This window comes from Dunckerocampus dactyliophorus, chromosome 12, assembly GCF_027744805.1.
Source record: "Dunckerocampus dactyliophorus isolate RoL2022-P2 chromosome 12, RoL_Ddac_1.1, whole genome shotgun sequence".
Classification (NCBI taxonomy): Eukaryota; Metazoa; Chordata; class Actinopteri; order Syngnathiformes; family Syngnathidae; genus Dunckerocampus; species Dunckerocampus dactyliophorus.
The window spans coordinates 29,640,498-29,659,656 of record NC_072830.1 but is presented as its reverse complement, the minus strand read 5'-3'; the positions used below and the strand labels follow the sequence as shown (position 1 = coordinate 29,659,656).

The window sequence follows — 19,159 nt, the reverse complement described above, 5'->3', positions numbered from 1 at the left end:
AAACTAACTAAGAAGAAGAACAAGAGGAGGAGGCGGGTCCTCAATGGCGACTATATAGAGCTTTTTTTTGGAGAGAATAAAATGAACGTCCCACGGCGGCATTGGATGCATTAGCATAACTCAAGGGAGCAAACTTTATTTCAAACGGCTGAGAAAACCGCATGTAAGAGATACTTAAATCAAATAAGCTCTGGATATGATTATACCTATTTTCATTGTGCTAATAATATGGTCCATGATTAGCATACAGCTAACGCTAGCCCGCTGGCAAGAAACAACTGAATTGTTTTTAAAATGTTGCACGCCTCAGTAATAGTTATTCAGCTTTAGTTCTCCGCTGTAAATTGCCAAACAACTTACCTGCTTTGCGGTAAATGTAGTGTTTGGTGGTTTTACATATCGATGAAACGTAAACATGGTATTCTTACTCTAGTTGTGCTGTTTGTTAATTCAGCTGATAAATACACACGTTATGTTATTCGTTTCGTGTTTTCAAACACTAGTATAATTCTGTTTCTCTGTTCTCCACTTGTCAGCTTTTACATCATGGCCAGCGGTCCAGGAGTGAGGGTGAGCATCGAGTCCTCCTGTGAGAAGCAGGTACAGGAGGTGGCCCTGGATGGGACGGAGACATATGTGCCTCCCCTGTCCATGTCCCAGAACTTGGCAAAGTTGGCGCAAAGGATCGACTTCAGCCAAGGATCTGATTCGGAGGAGGATGGTACTGAGGGGGAGTCCAGGGAACGCGAGTGGGGCAAGCAGGAACCAGAGGAAGAAGAAGGTATCGTGAGGGGAAGTTTGGACAATTTTATTAGCTGATACGTCAGTGTTTCCCATACATTCAAATGCATTTGGACCGCCACAAATAGAGTTCTGTTACGTTCGCCCTCACTCACGACCACTACAATGCGACTGTCTGTGACTGTGGCGTTGTTACGGCGTACAGTAGGTGGCGGTATGGATTGTAACACCGCCTCTTGACACACTTCAACTGTAAGATGAGTAGCAGAGTGACTGATGTGACAAGCTTGAGTTGCTCGTTGGAAACGGCAGTTTGCTTAAGGAAGTACAGTCGTCCCTCGCCACATCGCGGTTCGAATTTCACGGCTTCACTCTATCACTGTTTTTCAACAAGGTAGTTACTAAATCATGATGTTTTGTGGTTAAACACGGCCTATTATTAGTCAAACATATGCATATTTAAGCAAATTGTATGTATTTTTTGCCTCAATTAAGCATTTTCAAGGACAGATGGCTACATGAAGTAAAATGCTAATATAAAAGATGCATTAACTTTGTGAATGTAAAGTTCTACATTGGTCACTAGGGGTCTGTAATTGTTCGGTGAGACAGGCATCAGGGTGGATCGCCAGAACAACCAGCTTTTATTGCAGATTTAAATGATCTCACAACAGGCACAATCATAATAGTCATAATAATAACACAGGCCGCTGTTGCGGCCGTGACCCACGACATTACGTACTTTCTGTCTGCCACACGGAGCACACTTACGGCGACACACACGAGCACAAGTTTTATATACAGTATGTCTTAAAAGGCTAATTTTCTCTGATTTTATCTACTATATTGGGCAATATGAACATAAAGCTGACTATAGGGGTGTTATTTCATGCCTAGAGGGCTCTAATAATGTTAAAAACCGTATTTAGAAGATCGTAAACAAGGTGTCTATGCCATAACTACGAAAATATTCCATTTACAATGAAGGAATCCTACTTGGCGGAAATTCACTTATCACAGTCGGGTCTGGAGCCAATTAACCGTGATAAATAAGGGATTACTTCATTTGCGGCTACTAGCTTAACAAATACACATTTCCACTACTGCACGAAGGAATAGGAGGTCACTAACGCAAACGCCCGCCTCATTCATTCAACAAACATACGGAACACACGGTGCAACCCTATGCACTGCACAAACATCAAAAAAGTCACATCACACCCTTAACTACACACCGCAAGGCATGCTGGGTAACCTGCAGTGCTCTTTCCCAACTTGCCACGCTATGTGTACCAAGTAATCACACCACTCTTTGTCTTTGTCAAAAAAGCGATTAGCGACTTTTTCTGGTCCTTTTTTCTTTCAGAGAAAGCGTGTATCACTCTTCTCAACAAGCAGCGGGTCTTGCTGTGGGCCCCTCCCCCACCTATAAGCAGCTAAAATCTTGTTTGTGACGTAAAAAAATTACCAAAAGAAGCAAGAGAGCAAAGGTTAATTTGTATTGTTAAACATTCATTTTGCTTTTCTTCCACAAATACATTGCAGTCCTGTGGGGAAAGGCTGCACGTTATCAAACATGACCTCAGTTTTAGTTTTAAACTGCTATTTTCTGTGCATATTACATCTGACATGCGTTTTTTCTCACACAGGCACAGTGAAGTTCCAGCCATCCCTGTGGCCTTGGGACTCTGTGCGAAACAACTTGCGCAGTGCTCTGACGGAGATGTGTGTCCTCTATGATGTTCTCTGTGTGGTGAAGGAGAAGAAGTACATGGCGCTAGACCCGGTGTCTCAGGATCCTTCAATGAGCAAGGTCAAGTGACAATATCATGTGTACAGCCATCCCTCGTTTATCGCAGTTAAGTGGTTCTAGACCCGACTATGATAAGTGAATTTACGCAAAGTTAGAGCATAGAAAACCTATTTACCACCTTCTAAATACAGTTTTTAACACTATTAGAGCCCTCTAGACATGAAAAAACACGCATATTGTCACCTTTATGCTCGTATGACCCTATATAGTAGACGTAATAAGACAAAATATAGACTCACACATGTCACACGCTTTTTGTGTTTTGTTTTGTTTTGACTTCTGAGACTTCCTGCGGTGGCTAATGTGATGTAGCGTTCTTATGGTGTCACACAGAGACTGACGTTCTTTAAGGTTTTATTGGAATAGGAGCGCTCAATTCCAACACAGTCCAGCTTGCACACTTGTCTCCTCCTCCCTCTGGTTCCTGCAGCAACAGCGGCACTTCCTCCTTATCCACCAATAACCTTGCGTTCTGAAACATTACAATTTGGAACGTCAACATTACAACACCAAATAGTTGCAGCGACATTACTGACACCTAGTGGCCAGTGTACAACACCACATATCAACATGGCCCAATGCATTTCATGAATGCCTTATTTCAGCCCATTTAGTCATTTTTATGCTTAATTAGGCCAGAAATATGTCAAATTTGCTTAAACATGCATATTTTTTTGGCTAACAATAGGCTGTACTTAACCATGAAACCGATGGTTTATTAATATTTTTTGAAAAACCGTCATAGTGAAACTGCAAAATTTGAAGCGCGGTGTGGCGTCCAGCGACAACTGTGATATAGAAAAATGGAGTAATCTTTGTCCATGCGGCGTATATTCATCTGAAGTTTTTCTGCTCACTATTTCCATCGCTGATGTGCAGACTCCACAGGTGATCCAGCTGATGAGTAAGAAGAAGTCGTTGGCCACAGCAGCACAGCTCCTCCTGAAGGGCGCAGAGAGGCTCAACAAGTCCGTAGCCGAGAACCAGGAAAACCGGCGGCAGAGAGACTTCAACTCCGAGCTGCTGCGACTACGTTCTCAGTGGAAACTACGCAAAGTTGGAGACAAGATCCTGGGAGACCTAAGCTACGGGAGTGCAGGTGATAAAGCTCCGTGGTTCCATCAAAGCTTGAACTACATGAGGTTGTCGTGCCGTGGGTGAGCTTCATAGAAGGCTGTTGTCTCATCACACTCATGTTTTTCCATGCAGGTTCTCTGTTTCCTCACCATGGCTCGTTTGAGGTGATAAAGAACACGGACATCGATCTGGACAAAAAGATCCCAGAGGACTACTGCCCCCTTGACGTTCAGATTCCTAGTGATCTAGAAGGATCTGCCTACATCAAGGTGTGAATATGTTTCCCCTACCTGTCAGAAATATATCAATAGTTTTTACCACTAAGCACACCAGTGCACCACTTCTCAGCTATAAGAAAAGACCAGACAGTCTATATTTAATAGTAAGCCATCATCTGTATCACCCAATTCCTACAGGTTTCTATCCAGAAGCAGTCTCCAGACATCGGTGACCTCGGAACAGTCAACTTGTTCCAGAGACAAACCAAAAGCAAAGCTGGTACGGATCAGAGCAGAAAAATAATTTAATAACATTTCCTAAATATGTTGCAGTTCTTCGATCCCGTACCCTCTTGACTTACGCAGGTTCTCAGCCGTGGCACATGAAGCTGGAGGCGGCTCAGAATGTTCTTCTCTGTAAGGAGATCTTCGCACAGCTCTCCAGGGAAGCAGTCCAGATAAAATCCCTGATCCCTCACATTGTTGTGAAGAATCAGATCATCTCGCAGCCCTTCCCAGGTGGGAATGCTCTCGATTACGCTGCTTTTTTTTTTTTGCACCTGCATCGCTAACTTGTCTTATTTTTTCTTCTGTAGGCCTGCAACTGTCCATCTTGCTCTGCCATTCGACGGTCGAGAAGAAGACCCATCGAGTGTCTCCGGAGAAGCCCAAACCTGATGAACATCTTTACGTTCTGGAACACAACCTGCATCAGATGATGCGAGAGGTGAGACTGTTTGCGTCTCTGAATCCCACACGTAAGATTTTGATTAGAAATGAGCCCTGAAGTGCCATCCAGCCGTTGATAACGCCTTCCATTCCATTTGTCTGCGGTGTAGTTCCACATGCAGCAGCTGAGTTCTGTGGTGATGCCGCACCCCGCCACCTCCCCCTTTGGCCACAAACGCATGCGCCTGGCCGGCCCACTGGCCTACGACAAAGCCGAGATCGCCAGCTTGCAGCAGAGAGAGGGTCTCCTGGAGAAGATCATCAAGCAGGCCAAGCACATCTTTCTACGTAGCCGGTAAACCATCGACCGCTATCCGTCATTTCACTTCAGCGGTCTGTAAGTGTCAAGCAGTGGCATGGATGCTATGTGAGACTGCAGAAATACCTCACTATCTGGAGCGCCTTGTGTTCAATCGAGGTCCTCCAAACTATTTGGGGCAAGTAAATACTGCTCGGTACACACTGGGCCCACTGCTCTATTGACTGGAGAAGTCACAGCAACGCAGTTCTATTCAAATTACATCTCACAGGGGGGTCAAGACCTGTGATATTGTGTGTTTTGCAGGACTGCACGCACCATCGATAGTCTGGCCAGCCGGATTGAAGACCCCCAGATCCAAGCTCACTGGTCCAACATTAACGACGTGTACGAGTCCAGTGTTAAAGTGCTGATCACCTCTCAGGGCTACGAGCAAATCTGCAAGTAAGTGATGGGCCATGCAGAAAAACAAAGTGCACCCCACAAAGCACCCTGGAAGGCAGGGGCGTCCAAACTTTTTCCACAGAAAAATTCCAAGAATGGCCCCCAGGCCACACTTTGGACACCCCTGTTCCCACGGAGCGAGAGGGTCACATGTTCAACTACACTGCGTGTGTGTGTGTGTTCAGGTCCATCCAGCTGCAGCTCAACATTGGTGTGGAGCAGATCCGAGTGGTGCACAGAGATGGACGTGTCATCACTCTGTCCCATCAGGAGCAGGAGCTACAGGACTTCCTCCTTTCACAGGTATGGCTGCTAGCGTCCTAGTCGGGGGGGACCTCAGGTGTCCTATCATCTGTGTGTATTGCTGCAGATGTCCCAGCACCAGGTGCATGCCGTGCAGCAACTGGCCAAAGTGATGGGCTGGCACGTGCTGAGCTTCAGTAATCATGTGGGCCTCGGCCCGGTGGAGAGCATCGGGAACGCCTCCGCTGTGACAGTGGCCTCCCCCAACGGAGAGTACGCCATCTCAGGTGAGGTGGTGGGGGGGTGTGGCTCAGGAAAGCTTGAGCATCAAATCCAACATGACTTCTGCACCTCTCTCTCTCTCTCTCTCTCTCGCTCGCTCGCTCGCTCGCTCCAGTGCGTAACGGTCCAGAGAGCGGCTGCAAAGTCGTGGTCCAGTTCCCCCGCAGCCAGACTAAGGAGCTGCCCAAGAGTGACGTCATCCAGGATGCCAAGTGGAGCCACCTCAGGGGGCCGTACAAGGAGGTCCACTGGAGCAAGATGGAGGGACGGAACTTTGTCTACAAGATGGAGCTCCTCATGGCCGCCCTAACCCCCTGCCCTTAAACGCACCCCCACTATTACAACCCCACGCATCTGGACAACGAAACATACGACGTGAAGTCATGTTACAAAAATCCATGCCCCTTTTTATTCTTGAGGACTTTTACAAGAGTTCTACAGGTTCATGCTCACTCGCTCGTGTTTTTACACTTTGATAGAAAATAAAGAGCATAGTTTGCTTGTGCTACTGTTTTACTGTAACCCCTCCTCCTGTTGGACAGCATGCATGTTGATCACATGACTAATGTATATGTGTGTTGGGAATATATAAAACAAATGAGAAGCTGACCTCATGAGCAGGCCATTATTCAAAACCATCACAATGCATTGGCAATAAATACAGTTCATATTCAGTATACAAAAATATCAAGTACAGTATCAAAAATTGCAGTGTGATCATCACGTCCTCCTCGTGTGAGTTGTCTTGTATGTAAACATCCATTTTGAACAGTCCTTCCTGCTCCTTGTGGCCACATTAAAAATAGTCCTGACAGGTTTCCAAACAAAAGGAAAATGTGTCAAAGAGGCTGCAGCTCTGTTGCGTCATTTTCTGCAAAAAATGGAGCGTCAAAAAACTTGTCAGTAGCGGACTGAAATGAGACAAACATTTGTACTCGTACTTGTCACACCCAAACTGCAACACAATAGATAACCCACATTCACGCCCAGCCCACTCGTCCTTTCGACAGTGATGGGAACAGGCTTTCAGGGTTTCACGTACAGTAGTGCTCATTCTAATAAAGCAGGGGTGTCCAAAGTGTGGCCCCCGGCACGCAACTGCTTTTTTACTGGCCCTCTGCACATTCTAAAAATACGATTAAGCAATAACATAAAAAAAACAGCAAAAATGAAAAAAACCCCAGTAATTTTACAAGAATAATGACAAAATATTAAGGCAGTAAAGTCATTATTTTAACATAAAAAAATAGCGTAAAGTTGAAATATTATAGAACAAACAAACCAAACAAAGAATTAGGTTGAAATTTTAGGAACATTAGGTTGGGTGAATGCGATAATGTTATGATAATAAGTCTAAATATTAAGAGAATAAGCCATACTAGTATAAGAAAAAAATGTAAAAGAAGAAGTAATTAAGGAGAAACAGTTGATAATATTAATAGCAGTACGCTTTGGCATTGATAAAATGAATACATATTTTATATGCATAAATATATATACACATATTTATTTAAATATTTTTATTTATTTAAATATTTTGTTTGGGATAGTTTAAAAAAAAAAAAAAAAAAGTAAAACCGGCCCCCGCATCTTTACATTTTTCAGTATGGGGCCCTTAGTCTAAATAGTTTGGACCCCCCTGTAATAAAGCATGTTGATACAGCAGCTGAATGTAATCCATGCTCGTATTGATCACATGACTCTTACCGGGCATCTGCTTCCTGCGTCTCCATGCCGCTATCTTCTTATAGGCCTTGTTCATGAGCCACACGCTTAGCATGAGGAGGCCCGTCAAGCAGCCCAGCGCCGCGGCTGACACCGACAGATACTGTATGTCCTCGAAAAGCACCTCTGTGAAGGACAAATGCAGAGTTGTCTCACAGGCGAAGAATACACAGAACAGATGAAATAAGCTACGTAGGACACGCGTAGGACGCATCCAGCAAGGTGACTCCAACTGCCCCTTTACCCCGTTTTTACGATAAACACTTTTAGCTTTTTGTTCTCTTGCATAAAGCTCAAGCTTTAATTGGGTTTTATTTTGTGAAGATGCTCTTGATTTGGACCGCAACAATAAAGCCTTTGAATCTCACAACTATAAGAAATTCTCATCAACATGATTTTTTTTTACTTTTCATACAATTAATGCACAGTTGGAACGTGTGGGCTCAGCACTGATGACAAATGAAATCCAGCCATGCATGATCGTGAAGTGATGACATCATTCATGTCAGTCAATGTGGATATTTAACTGCTACTACCAAATACAACAGATTGTTTGAATCGTTTTCTGACTACACAGTGTTCCCTCATTTACCACGGGGGATAGGTTCCCAAAATAGCCCACAATAAGTGAAATCCGCGAAGTAGCCAACTATATTTTTCTATAATGATTCTATACGTTTTAGGGCTGTAAAACTTCATACACTTTTCTCAATTAGGCAATAACATTTTCTCACATTTCTCTCTTGTTTAAACACTCAAGGTTCAAGTTTCGTTTGAATTTTAACGATGAACTTACGAGACTGGACACAAGAACTGAAGTGACTCGTGCGTATTTCACGCCTCTGATCGTGGCTTGTCCTGGCGTCCAGAGGCTGTCGTGTTTTTGTGCCCTTGTTAAAACATATTCCTCCTCATCCTCCGTGAACTGAAGATGAATTTAAAGTATTCCAGGAGGCCCTACAGTCGCTTAACTTCTGCCTTCATTCAGCCTGTATGATCGCAACAGGAAACAGGCAGTCCTGTACCAAGGAGATTGATTGACAATGGTCTACAGCCAATCAGAACACAGAACACAATGGGCGGGTTCCTACCTAGCCAATCAGGACTGTTGTGGCTCTATATTTACTGGACACATCTGGACACTACAACCCTCTCTACTGGTAGCAGTCGTAAATACAATAACAGACACATGCAACAGAGCACCGATAGGTCGCTATGATACACCACAAGGACACAGAACACAAAAAAACTTGCAAAATTGCACTTTTAAAAAAATCTGCGAACAAGCGAATCCGCGAACGAGCGAATCCGCGAATAGTTCACCGCGAGAGAGCGAGGGAACAACTAGAAAAGATCACAACCGCTTAGAAAAATTACAGTAAAAAGTATTTGTATCAGTATCAGCATCAGCGATACTGGACATGCATTTACTTAGTACCTGAATGATACCAACATTTACCGTATCACCCACCCCTAAGGGATGAGCGGCAGAAGGGGAGGGGCTAACTTGACATAACGGCGTCCGAGGAGCAACTCGCTTCCTTGTTCTTTTCTGTCCTTTCTAACTGTGAATCGCAAGCAGCAGTCCGCCCCTCCTCCTCCGCTACGTACTCAAGATGGCGATGATTGACAGCCACTCACCGTTGACTTTGAGGACAAATCCTGCATCCTTGCTGTTGCCCGACACATCCGTCACCGTGAGCACGTAATACCCGGCGTCCTGCAGCCGCAGGTCTGACAGGCTCATGGAGCCGTTGCGGTGGGCCCGCACCCTGCTGCTGTAATCCTCCGTGATGTTGGTGAACACCCCCGGCTGCCAGGTGCCGATGGTGCGGCTCACCGAGCTGGACATGAAGGTCCAGCGGAAGGTGGGAATGTCACTGCAGGTCACGTTCACGGAGAAGAACGCGTCCTCCTGCACGGATCTGGTGAGGCTGTGCTGGTCGGACTGGATGGAGACGGTCCCGGCTTGGAAGATGGAAAGGAAGTAATAATCATTCACTGGCACTGTAGCAACAAAAGTGTGCCATTACGAAATGCCGGACGATGGCTGGCAGCAGGCTGAGGGGCAACCACTGTGGTGTCGTCCTATGAGTGTTTATCCTTGCTTGGTAAGTGTTGCAGCGGGCCGTCTGGTTCTGCTTGTGTTTGCTTGATGAGGCGCATGTGAAGAATTTGACGTGAGAATGCCAGCTTCCGAGTGCCTTTGTGCAAACATCACCAAGCGAAAAGCCTCATTGTCACTGAAATAACGTGACTCAGTGGGAAGGAATCTCTTACTCATCAGAAGGAAGCTGAGAATCACCACTTCACTGATGATGCAACATGGCCACACATGCACGGGAAAAATACAACCTCAACTTAGACCTTAAACACTAAACCTTTCACATGTCAGGATGGGGAGCTCAAGCATGGAACACAAATAAAGGCCCTGTCACACCTTGACGATTTAGCCAGCTTACGCCAACGTATGAAAAATTTGGCCAATACGCTGGCGTACGTCAAATAAGTTATGGGTAAGTTTTGTATATGTTAACAGCACGCGGAAGCACGCCGGCATACGTCCGGCATACGGCTACATAAAACTTTTCGACGTATGTCAACGTATGATTCATACGTCCCACATCCGCGGGCAATAAGTTATGCCATCGTTGACACCCGTTCACACACGTTATTTGTAAGTTATGCACAAGTCGTAATACGTCAACATACCTTGAGACAAAACTATCTTAGCTTGACCAGTAGAGGGCACTGTGACACTGGGAATGGAACTAACATTTATTTTATATTTTTTTGCGCTTTGTCTGAGAGAAACAATGCACGTTTTAATCAAGCATTATTGATCACGTCAACATAAAGTGCATAGGAGTATTTCCATTCAAAAAGAATGGAGAGATACAGCATGTTACTGTCCAAGTTAGCGTTAGGTTTGATGCACTGTTAGTACTGTGTCAGTACTGGTCAAGTATGGAATCACAGGAGTGCCAAAATTAAAAGGGAATATGTGTGGAAATACAAAGAGATTTAATAATACAAAAATATTCAAATGTGGAAATACAAAGAGAATCAATAATAAAAAATATACAAATATAGTCATATTGTTTTTCCATTTTGTCATTGTTTTTTCTGTATTGTCTTTGTTTTTTCCAATTTGCCGTTGTTTTTCCTGTTTTGTATTTGTCTTTTCCACTTGCGTTTTGTCATTGCATTTAGTAATGACAAACACAAAACAGGAAAAGCGACGCCAAAATGGAAAAAACAAAGACAATGCAGAAATCATTCTTTTGTGTTTGTCATTACTAAATGCAATGACAAAACGCAAGTGGAAAAGACAAATACAAAACAGGAAAAACAACGGCAAATTGGAAAAAACAAAGACAATACAGAAAAAACAATGACAAAATGGAAAAAGAATATGACTACATTTGTATATTTTTTTATTATTGATTGTCTTTGTATTTCCACATTTGAATATTTTTGTATTATTAAATCTCATATCATATCATCTAGCTTCGATTTATCATTTACTATTATTGAATGAAAACCAGTGTCTGATATCACTTATCTTGAATTCATCATGTATTATTATCAACTGAAAACCAGTGTCTGATATCATGTATCTCGAATTCATCATGTATTATTAATAAATGAAAACTAGTGTGTGATATTTTTTATCCTGAATGCATTCATGTATTGTTATTTAATGAAAACCACAGTGTCTGATATCATTTATCCTGAATTCACAATTTCTTTTTATTTCATAAAAACTAGTGTGTGATATTTTTGACCCTGAATTCATTCATGTATTATTATTTAATGAAAGCCACGGTGTCTGATGTAATGCATGCTAAATTAATTTATTGTTATTTATTGAAAAGCACCACAGTGTCTGATATCATTGATCCTGAATGTCATGAATCTGGTTGGTCGATATCCTGCATGTACTCATACAAGCATAACAAGGTGACATTGAGGTGCATCGCGTGTTTACAGTCACAAGGTTCAACGCGTTTGAAAAGCAGCAGGAAGAATCAGAGCCTATTGAATGACTTCACGTCACAGCACCGGTAGCTTGCTCACGTTCTGCGTTCAACGTGTGCCAGTCATTGCTGAGACATGAAGAAGGGGTAGAATTGAATAAGCTCTGCTTCTTCCTACTCCTTTTCGGACATGTTGAATTGTGCAAGTGGAAGTGGAAGCCTTTTCCAGACAAACTAAACCATTACCGTGCGCAAAAGTCGCCTCTCCTGTTTCGCAGCAGTCCTGTTGACATGCAGGAAAACAAACAGCAACAGCATTAATTAGGGATTCCATTTCACTCAGCTTTCATCGAGACAAGTTTCTGCCGCTTGATATTGTTGTGCAATTTGTCACAGTGTTGGTTGGTGAATGACCGTGTTTGTTTATCTTGAATGATTCAAGAACAACTGCCTGCATGCTGGACAAGCACAGCCGCTGCCCAAATCACAGCTGGGTTTCTCCATGCACACGCCCACACCCACACCCAATGACACCTCCAGTGGTGTGAAAGCGTTTGCCCCCTTTTGCATGTTTGTCACACTTAAATGTTTCAGATCATCAAACAAATGGAAATATTAGTCAGTGACAACAAAACTCAACACAAAATGCACTTTTTCAATGAAATGTTTTATGATTATGGGAGAAAACAAATCCAAAGCTAATAAGTGGTTGGGCCCCCCTTTAGCAGCAACAACTGCAATCAAGCGTTTGTGATAACTTGCGGTGGTTTTGGTCTTGGAACTCTGCCATGCAGGCCGCTTTTGCCCAGTGTCTTTCTTCTGGTGGAGTCATGAACACTGACCTTAACTGAGGCAAGTGAGGCCTGCACTTCTTTGGATGTTGTTGTGGGGTCTTTTGTGACCTCTCGGACGAGTCGTCGCTGCGCTCTGGGGGTCATTTTGGTTGACCGGCCCCTCCTGGGAAGGTTCACCACTGTTTCACGTTTTCCAAAGCTTTAGAACTTTTGTTTTCTGCCTTAATAATAAAAAATGCATTCTGTGTTCAGCTGTGTTGTCATTGCGTAATACATTTCTTTGATGATCTGGAACATTTAAGTGTGACAAACACGCAAAAAAATAAGAAATTAGGAAGGGGACAAACAATTGTCGCACCACTGAATGTCAAAATACAGCACAGTCAGTACTCGGACATTGCACTAAATACGTCCCAAATGGGTGTGTAGTGTGCAGCAATGCATGCTAACCACTCTTAATCATTGCATCTTGCCGTGTGGGAGGCACTAAACTGAGTGGTAGATGGACCACCTCCTCATCATCCTTCCAACGTCCGTCTTTAGGCTGGTTTTACAGTCCAGTGTTGAGAGTAGTGTGGTGGCGCATGGTGCGTTCTTCTGCTGTAACTACAGTAGGTCTACGGCGAGCCTCGTTTTTACGGACCACAATTACGTTTTTTATTCGTTTATGGGAGCATGTACGCAACCACAAAACGCTCAAGCTCGGAATGCCGTAAACCAAAGACCACGTGCAGACAGGAAGTCAAGTAAGCGGACTCACTTTCAAAGCAGAAAGACGCTCCCGCGTTCTTATACTATAAACTGGGGTGTCCAACGTGTGGCCCGGGGGCAGATTTGCGGCCCACAGCTGTTGTTTTATTGGCCCTCGGCACAGTTATTAAACAAGAAAACTAACAAAAAACAAGAAATCATGGGAAAAGAACAGTAATTGTAGGAGAACAAAGTAGAACGGTACGGGAGCTGCACTGAGGCAGGCAGAACGCGGCTTCAGAGGACAGTGAAGGCAGCACAGAGGATCATTGGCCTGCCCTCTCCCCTCCCTGACAGATATTTACTCCTCCCGGTGTCCCAGCAGAGCTCAGAGCACCATCAAGGACACTTCACACCTCGGTTTTCATCTGTTGGAGCTGCTGCCGCCTGATGCACTGAAGTGGGGGCAAATAGACGAGGAACAGTTCTTTCCGAGAGCGATGACCATCCTGAACTCTTACAGCTAAAACGCTGTTACTGCTGCCGCCTGCAAAACTACCTACTATTCCTCATCCGTGCAGTGAATGTAGGGCACCTGTAGTTCCGTGCCATACTTTTGTGCAATACGTTGTGTATAGCGTCTTTTGTACTTTTATTGAGCTTTGGACTTTCTATTACTGGGTTTGTACTGAAACAGGAGAAGCCTTTTTTAATCTTGTTGTACTTTACATAATGACAATAAAGGTGTTCTATTCTAGTCATTTTCACAATCATTTCTGCAAAAATGTTTGCAATACTCGTAAAATAAAATAAGAATAAAGTTGCAATTTTCGGATGATTAGGCTGGGTCGCCGTCAGCGATCAGATGCTATTTATTTATTATGTGGTCTGTAAAACTAAGACAGGAACAACATCGCATTAAAAGCACAAAATAAATACTGACCCGCCATCCGTCAGTACGAGCTTGGAGTTTGTTTTCAGAGAGAAGATTAGAACGTCGCTGTTTGATGTGCGTCATAACGGGCTAGCATGAATTAACTTGAGGTTGTGAACCAGACAAATATTTACATGAGCACTCAATAACGTCGTCGTCATCTTCCCTTTATGCATTCCCACATCGTATCAGCTTTTGGGAACAAATATGAGATGAAAGACAAATGGGAAAAATGTAGTCTAGATCTGGGAAAAAATGAGATGGTGCGTTCAAGGACCATCAAAGTGGGATGGTTCGCCGCTCGCAGCAAACAACATAAACGTGCAAAAAGGGTAAGATTTCTAACTGTATTTTATTTTTTCAATAACATTCACATGCACATTCACTGCTGTGTCATGGTGCGGGAGCTCTCACAGGAAGTGCCGCTGCTACCGCTGGTTGTTTATACTAGGGACCGCCAATAAATTACTATTGCGTTGAAGAGAGTTTGTTAAAAAAAAGTCATAAATTCTAAATCACACCACAAATTGATCTATAACCACGTCAAATGATTAGTCCAACCCTAAAAGTATTTTGCACGTCCATTTTCAATTTTATCTTTTATTGGATGGACTTTTATTCAATATTTTATTGGATTATTGACTCTCAGAGGTTTGATACAAAAGCCAAACAATATTGTTGGTCATGCTGTGTAAAATTGTAAAATTCAGCAGTCCTTTGGTTGCATTATTTTTACTGCTTTGAAGATCTACTGTATTTTCAGAACCATATTCAATTCCACAAATTCATGTTTGTGAAAAAAAAAGGTCGCCAAGACCATAAAAAAGTATCGGATCAGATCGGAAGCCAGAAGATGTGTATCGGGACATCCCTCCTACAAACACCGCTTCACTCCTTTTTACACTTGTGACACCTAATAAAGTTCAAATGTGACGTCAAACATTGGCTGCAAGGTTGTAGGATTTAGGACAATTTTTGTTTTTGTAGGACAGTTTGAGCCTGGAACTGATTATTTCTACTTCCATTCTTTCCTATGTGAAACAAAATGGTTCCACCTGTAAGGTTCCGCCGCTTTTCTCTGGACATTCGAGTAAGTTACACATAAAAGCACAGCGTACAGCAACGTCACACTCAGGTCTCCATGCTGAAAGGTCAACAGACAGCAGCTGCGCTTAAACCACAACTTTACTGAGGGCCCGTCCTGTATGTCTCATCCACTTGTACCTCTTTTTTAAAGGCATCAAAGTTACATCAAGGCACTTTTCATGGAACCTCCTCACAGAATAAAAGCACACAGTACAGCGATACAGTACGTAGCGTTGGTAGGAGCTTACCTATGTGACACATGCAGAGTGTGAAGCTGAGAAGCACAGCGACATCGTAGACATCCCAGAGCCTAAAGTGCAACGTTAGCATCTCAGGTCCATTGGTTGAAGAGCACAGAAGAATCTCCTTCGGGTCACTTTACATTCTGCTGACAGGTCCGTGCCAAATGGTGATCCCACCTCCTCTCGTGCGCTTTTTAGACGTGTGTCTACCTTGCGGCGGCCTCGCTCTCTCAGGTGCTTGCTGAGTATGTGCTCATACCTGCGCAGTGCACAGCCAGCCAGCACACACCGACCAGACAGGTTGAGCCAGAGGTTATTGAGTAAACATGCATTCAGGGCTCTGCTGGAACTAACTGTCCTTCACACACACGCACACACACACACACACACACACACACCGCCAAAGGAAGAAGGTGAAGTGTCATTCCTGCCCCTCCTGGTACACTTGATACGGAGTCCCTCCCCCACCCAGGCAGCAGGATTGGTTGTGAATCCCCCTCCTGCTCACGGTGGGACGCACCTGGCAGAACGTGCCAAACAGGAAGTGCGTGTTCACACTCACCTGCTTGTTTGTTTCACTTTAAAAGGCAAAAGCACATGTGATTGTCCAAAAAAAATTACTAAAAAAAGGGAACGGTGCTGTTGACAGGCCTTAAAGTGGTCTTTGCAGAGACACCTGTACCGGCATGTAAGATAGGCCACTTCATTAGGTACACCCGCACAATCTAGTACCATCCAGTCACAAGCTTAGCTGAGAGTTCCTTTTAATTGACGATGCCAGACATACATTGACTATCTCCTCGACTTTCTTACAACATTACACATTAGACATGACAATACCATCTTTATCCTCAATGACGGCCGCGACAGTCCAGTGTTGAGACCAATATTTGTGGGCGCTTCTCCCACAGACATGGAGAGATGGATGTGTCAAGGCTGCACTGTAAATGCACTTACTTTCATAAAGCGCCTTTCTACAAAGACATTTCAGTTCATTCCTCTCGTTTGTACACTCACACACGTACTAATATACTTGGGAAACAGTTAGACACCAAAAACAACCACCATCACTTTGTACAAAAACAAAAACAAACAATTTATGAAGGTAAGTACATTGACTTGTATTCATTTACAGAGCAGACTTGACCCATCCAATATGGCGGCAGCGCTGACATATAGCAGCAGTGGACAAACCCACTCCATGTGGGTTTGTCTATTGTCTATGTCTATGGTTCCCCTTCCGCGCTCTGCTGCTGTGCTTGAGCCGCGTATTCGTGCGACTGTGCTCATGAGTGAGTCTCGTGGTTCCGGACCAAGAGTGAGTTCGTGACCACCAAACGTCGTAACATGGAATGCCGTAAATAGAGGACCACCTCTTTACTGTTGATGAAAGCTACAAAGTAATTTAGGGATAATATGTTCAGGCTGACAGTAAATACTGTGTTAGAATCCTAGTAAGTATGTATTGGGCGTGTGTGTGCTGTACTGCAAGGAGAAAATCAAGTTTCAGTTTGTCTTTACATGGTAATTGTGGTTACGTTGCACTAGCTTATAATAGTTACTTCCATAAACCTGTACTTGGAATGACACATTAAGCTTCCCAACTGTGCTGATTATTATGAAATTGACACCTCCTGGTGGAAAAATACGAGAAGTGGAATTACTTGTGGGAGTCATTATGGAATACTTTGTTCCCTTGTTTATCGCCAGGGATAGGTTCCCAAAGTAGCCCGTAATAAGTGCAATCCGCGAAGTAGCCAACTTATTTGTTTACAATTATTATATGTGTTTTAAGGCTGTAAAACTCCTGATACACTTGATACACTTTTCTCAGACAGACATGATCATTTTGTCACGTTTCTCTCTTGTTTAAACACTCTTAAAGTTCAAATTTTGTTTGAATTTTAATGATCCATCTACTTGGTCGGACACAAGAAATTATGAAGTGACTCACGCGTATTAACTCCTCTCGCTGTGCCTCGTCCTGGCGCTGGTCCGTAGGGGTTTTGTATCCTTGTTAAAACATATTGCTCCGGCCGTCGTCCCCCTCCTCGAACCGAGGATTCATTTAGCCGGTTAGCTGCTGCTGCTTCTTCTTCTATTGTTTATTGGCAGTTAGCAAGCAGCTCACACAGTTAGCTAGTGGCTACTGACCACAACAGGAAACGGCACAAGGAGATTGATTGACAATGGTCTACAGCCAATCAGTACGCAGAACACAATGGGTGAGTTCTCCCTAAGCCAATAAGGACTGTTGTGGCGCTATATTTAGCCGGCTATTGCCTACTGTGGGTTCCTAACATGCTCCTCAACATACTGAGACTAGGTGAGGCTGCAAGTCTTCAACTCTCACGTGAGTATATAACACCCTCTACTGGTAGCAGTAGTAAGTACACTAACAGACACCAGAGCGCTCTAATACACCACAAGGACGCAGAACACAATGCACGTTCACAAGCTGTTAAAAATAATGTGCACTTAATCGTACTTAAAAAAAGAAATCAGCGAAAGGTGAACCACGATGTAGCGAGGGAACACTGTGTAGGACTACAAAAAAGTATTAGGAGAATGTCGACTGTGGTGAGTCATTGTGGAAATATTCACATTGGCTTGTTCACTCAGCTCCCTTCTGGTCACGTGACAGCGACGAGGTGGCAGCGAGTCGGTGACGTCATCGCTTGCGTTTAGAGCGGCAACAACAGCTGGCGTTTTCAGATTTTTCCACCCTGGAAGCAGTTTTCAAAAAATACCGTTTCAGGTCACCCAGATGCCATTCCCGTGTGGATGAGATGCTGAAACGTTAAAATATTTTGGCATTTTGACCTGAAAACGTTTGAGTGTGGCTGGCCCCTTTAACTGCCACTCCCATGTCTCCAAATGTTGTATTGTGTTGTGGCTTATGGCAACATTTGACCTCAAAACCAATTTGACTGCAGTGTCGCCCCGACTGATGGAATATTATATTTGCCATAAGTACCCTCCAGATCCTCTCCAAATGTGATGTTTTAGGTCACCACCCGGCACGTGGCCGTGTACGCATTGACTTCTGAGTTGCTCCCTACTGTTTTTAACTACTTCCTACATTGTCTGATCGTCTCCAAATGTGTAATATTGTCCATGCTTATTCGCATTTTTTGGAGGCCTTAAGCTGCGTCATACTGGTGGAAACTCATACTGGACTTGTGCGCGGGCCCGTTCAACACCGCTTGCAGTTTTATTGTTCTTCCTAAGGGACGACAAGTCCATCCATTTTCTATGCCGCTTATGGTCGCGGGGGACAAGTCATCCCTCCTTTATCGTGGTTTATTGGTTCTAAACCCAACCGTGATATGTGAATTTCCATAAAGTAGGATTTCTTATTCATAAACGGAATATTTTCGTACTTAGCAGAGAAAACCTATTTACAAGTTTGAACACTATCTGAGCCCTCTAGACATTAAATAACACCGTAGTCACCTTTACACTCGGATAACCCAATATAGTTGACATTACAGTAGAGAATAGAAGAGATAATATCGACTCACATGTGAGCCTTGGGAGCATTCATTCTTTCTTCTTCTTCCAGTATTTTTTCGGGGACGGCTACTGTCTGAACATCTCATGTAACACAATGTAACCTTACTGACACCTAGTGGCCAGTGATGAATATTACATACCAAAATGTGTCTTTCAATGAATTTTCTGAATGTCTTACATGAACACTTTAGTCATTTTTATGCTTGAAAATGCTTAATTTCGGCCAAAAATATGTACATTTTTGCTTAAACGTGCATATTTTTGAGTAAACACAAAAATGTTTTATGAATATATTTTGAAAAACCATGATAAAGTGAAGCCGCAAAATTCAAAGCGCGATGTGGCGAAGGATGACTGTATACATATTCAGTTCAAAGAAACAAATG

At 43.5% G+C, this 19,159-nt stretch overlaps 2 protein-coding genes across 2 annotated transcripts; one reads left to right on the top strand and one right to left on the bottom strand.

Moving 5' to 3' along the window:
- Window positions 1-14: 14 nt before the first annotated feature.
- med17 (mediator complex subunit 17) lies at window positions 15-6,746 on the top strand. The gene is made up of 13 exons (XM_054793715.1): window positions 15-163; window positions 537-781; window positions 2,391-2,554; window positions 3,434-3,653; window positions 3,764-3,900; window positions 4,048-4,129; window positions 4,216-4,368; window positions 4,446-4,576; window positions 4,689-4,873; window positions 5,144-5,281; window positions 5,467-5,584; window positions 5,652-5,811; window positions 5,922-6,746. Exons 2-13 carry the CDS (start codon window positions 547-549, stop codon window positions 6,128-6,130), a joined length of 1,932 nt encoding a protein of 643 aa, XP_054649690.1. The 5' UTR covers window positions 15-163; window positions 537-546; the 3' UTR covers window positions 6,131-6,746.
- On the bottom strand, window positions 6,188-19,036 carry LOC129190918 (V-set and transmembrane domain-containing protein 5). Its single transcript, XM_054793716.1, has 4 exons — window positions 15,264-19,036; window positions 9,173-9,499; window positions 7,514-7,657; window positions 6,188-6,677 (listed from the first exon to the last, which is right to left on the bottom strand). Exons 1-4 carry the CDS (start codon window positions 15,343-15,345, stop codon window positions 6,646-6,648), a joined length of 585 nt encoding a protein of 194 aa, XP_054649691.1. The 5' UTR covers window positions 15,346-19,036; the 3' UTR covers window positions 6,188-6,645.
- Between the last annotated feature and the right edge of the window lie 123 nt (window positions 19,037-19,159).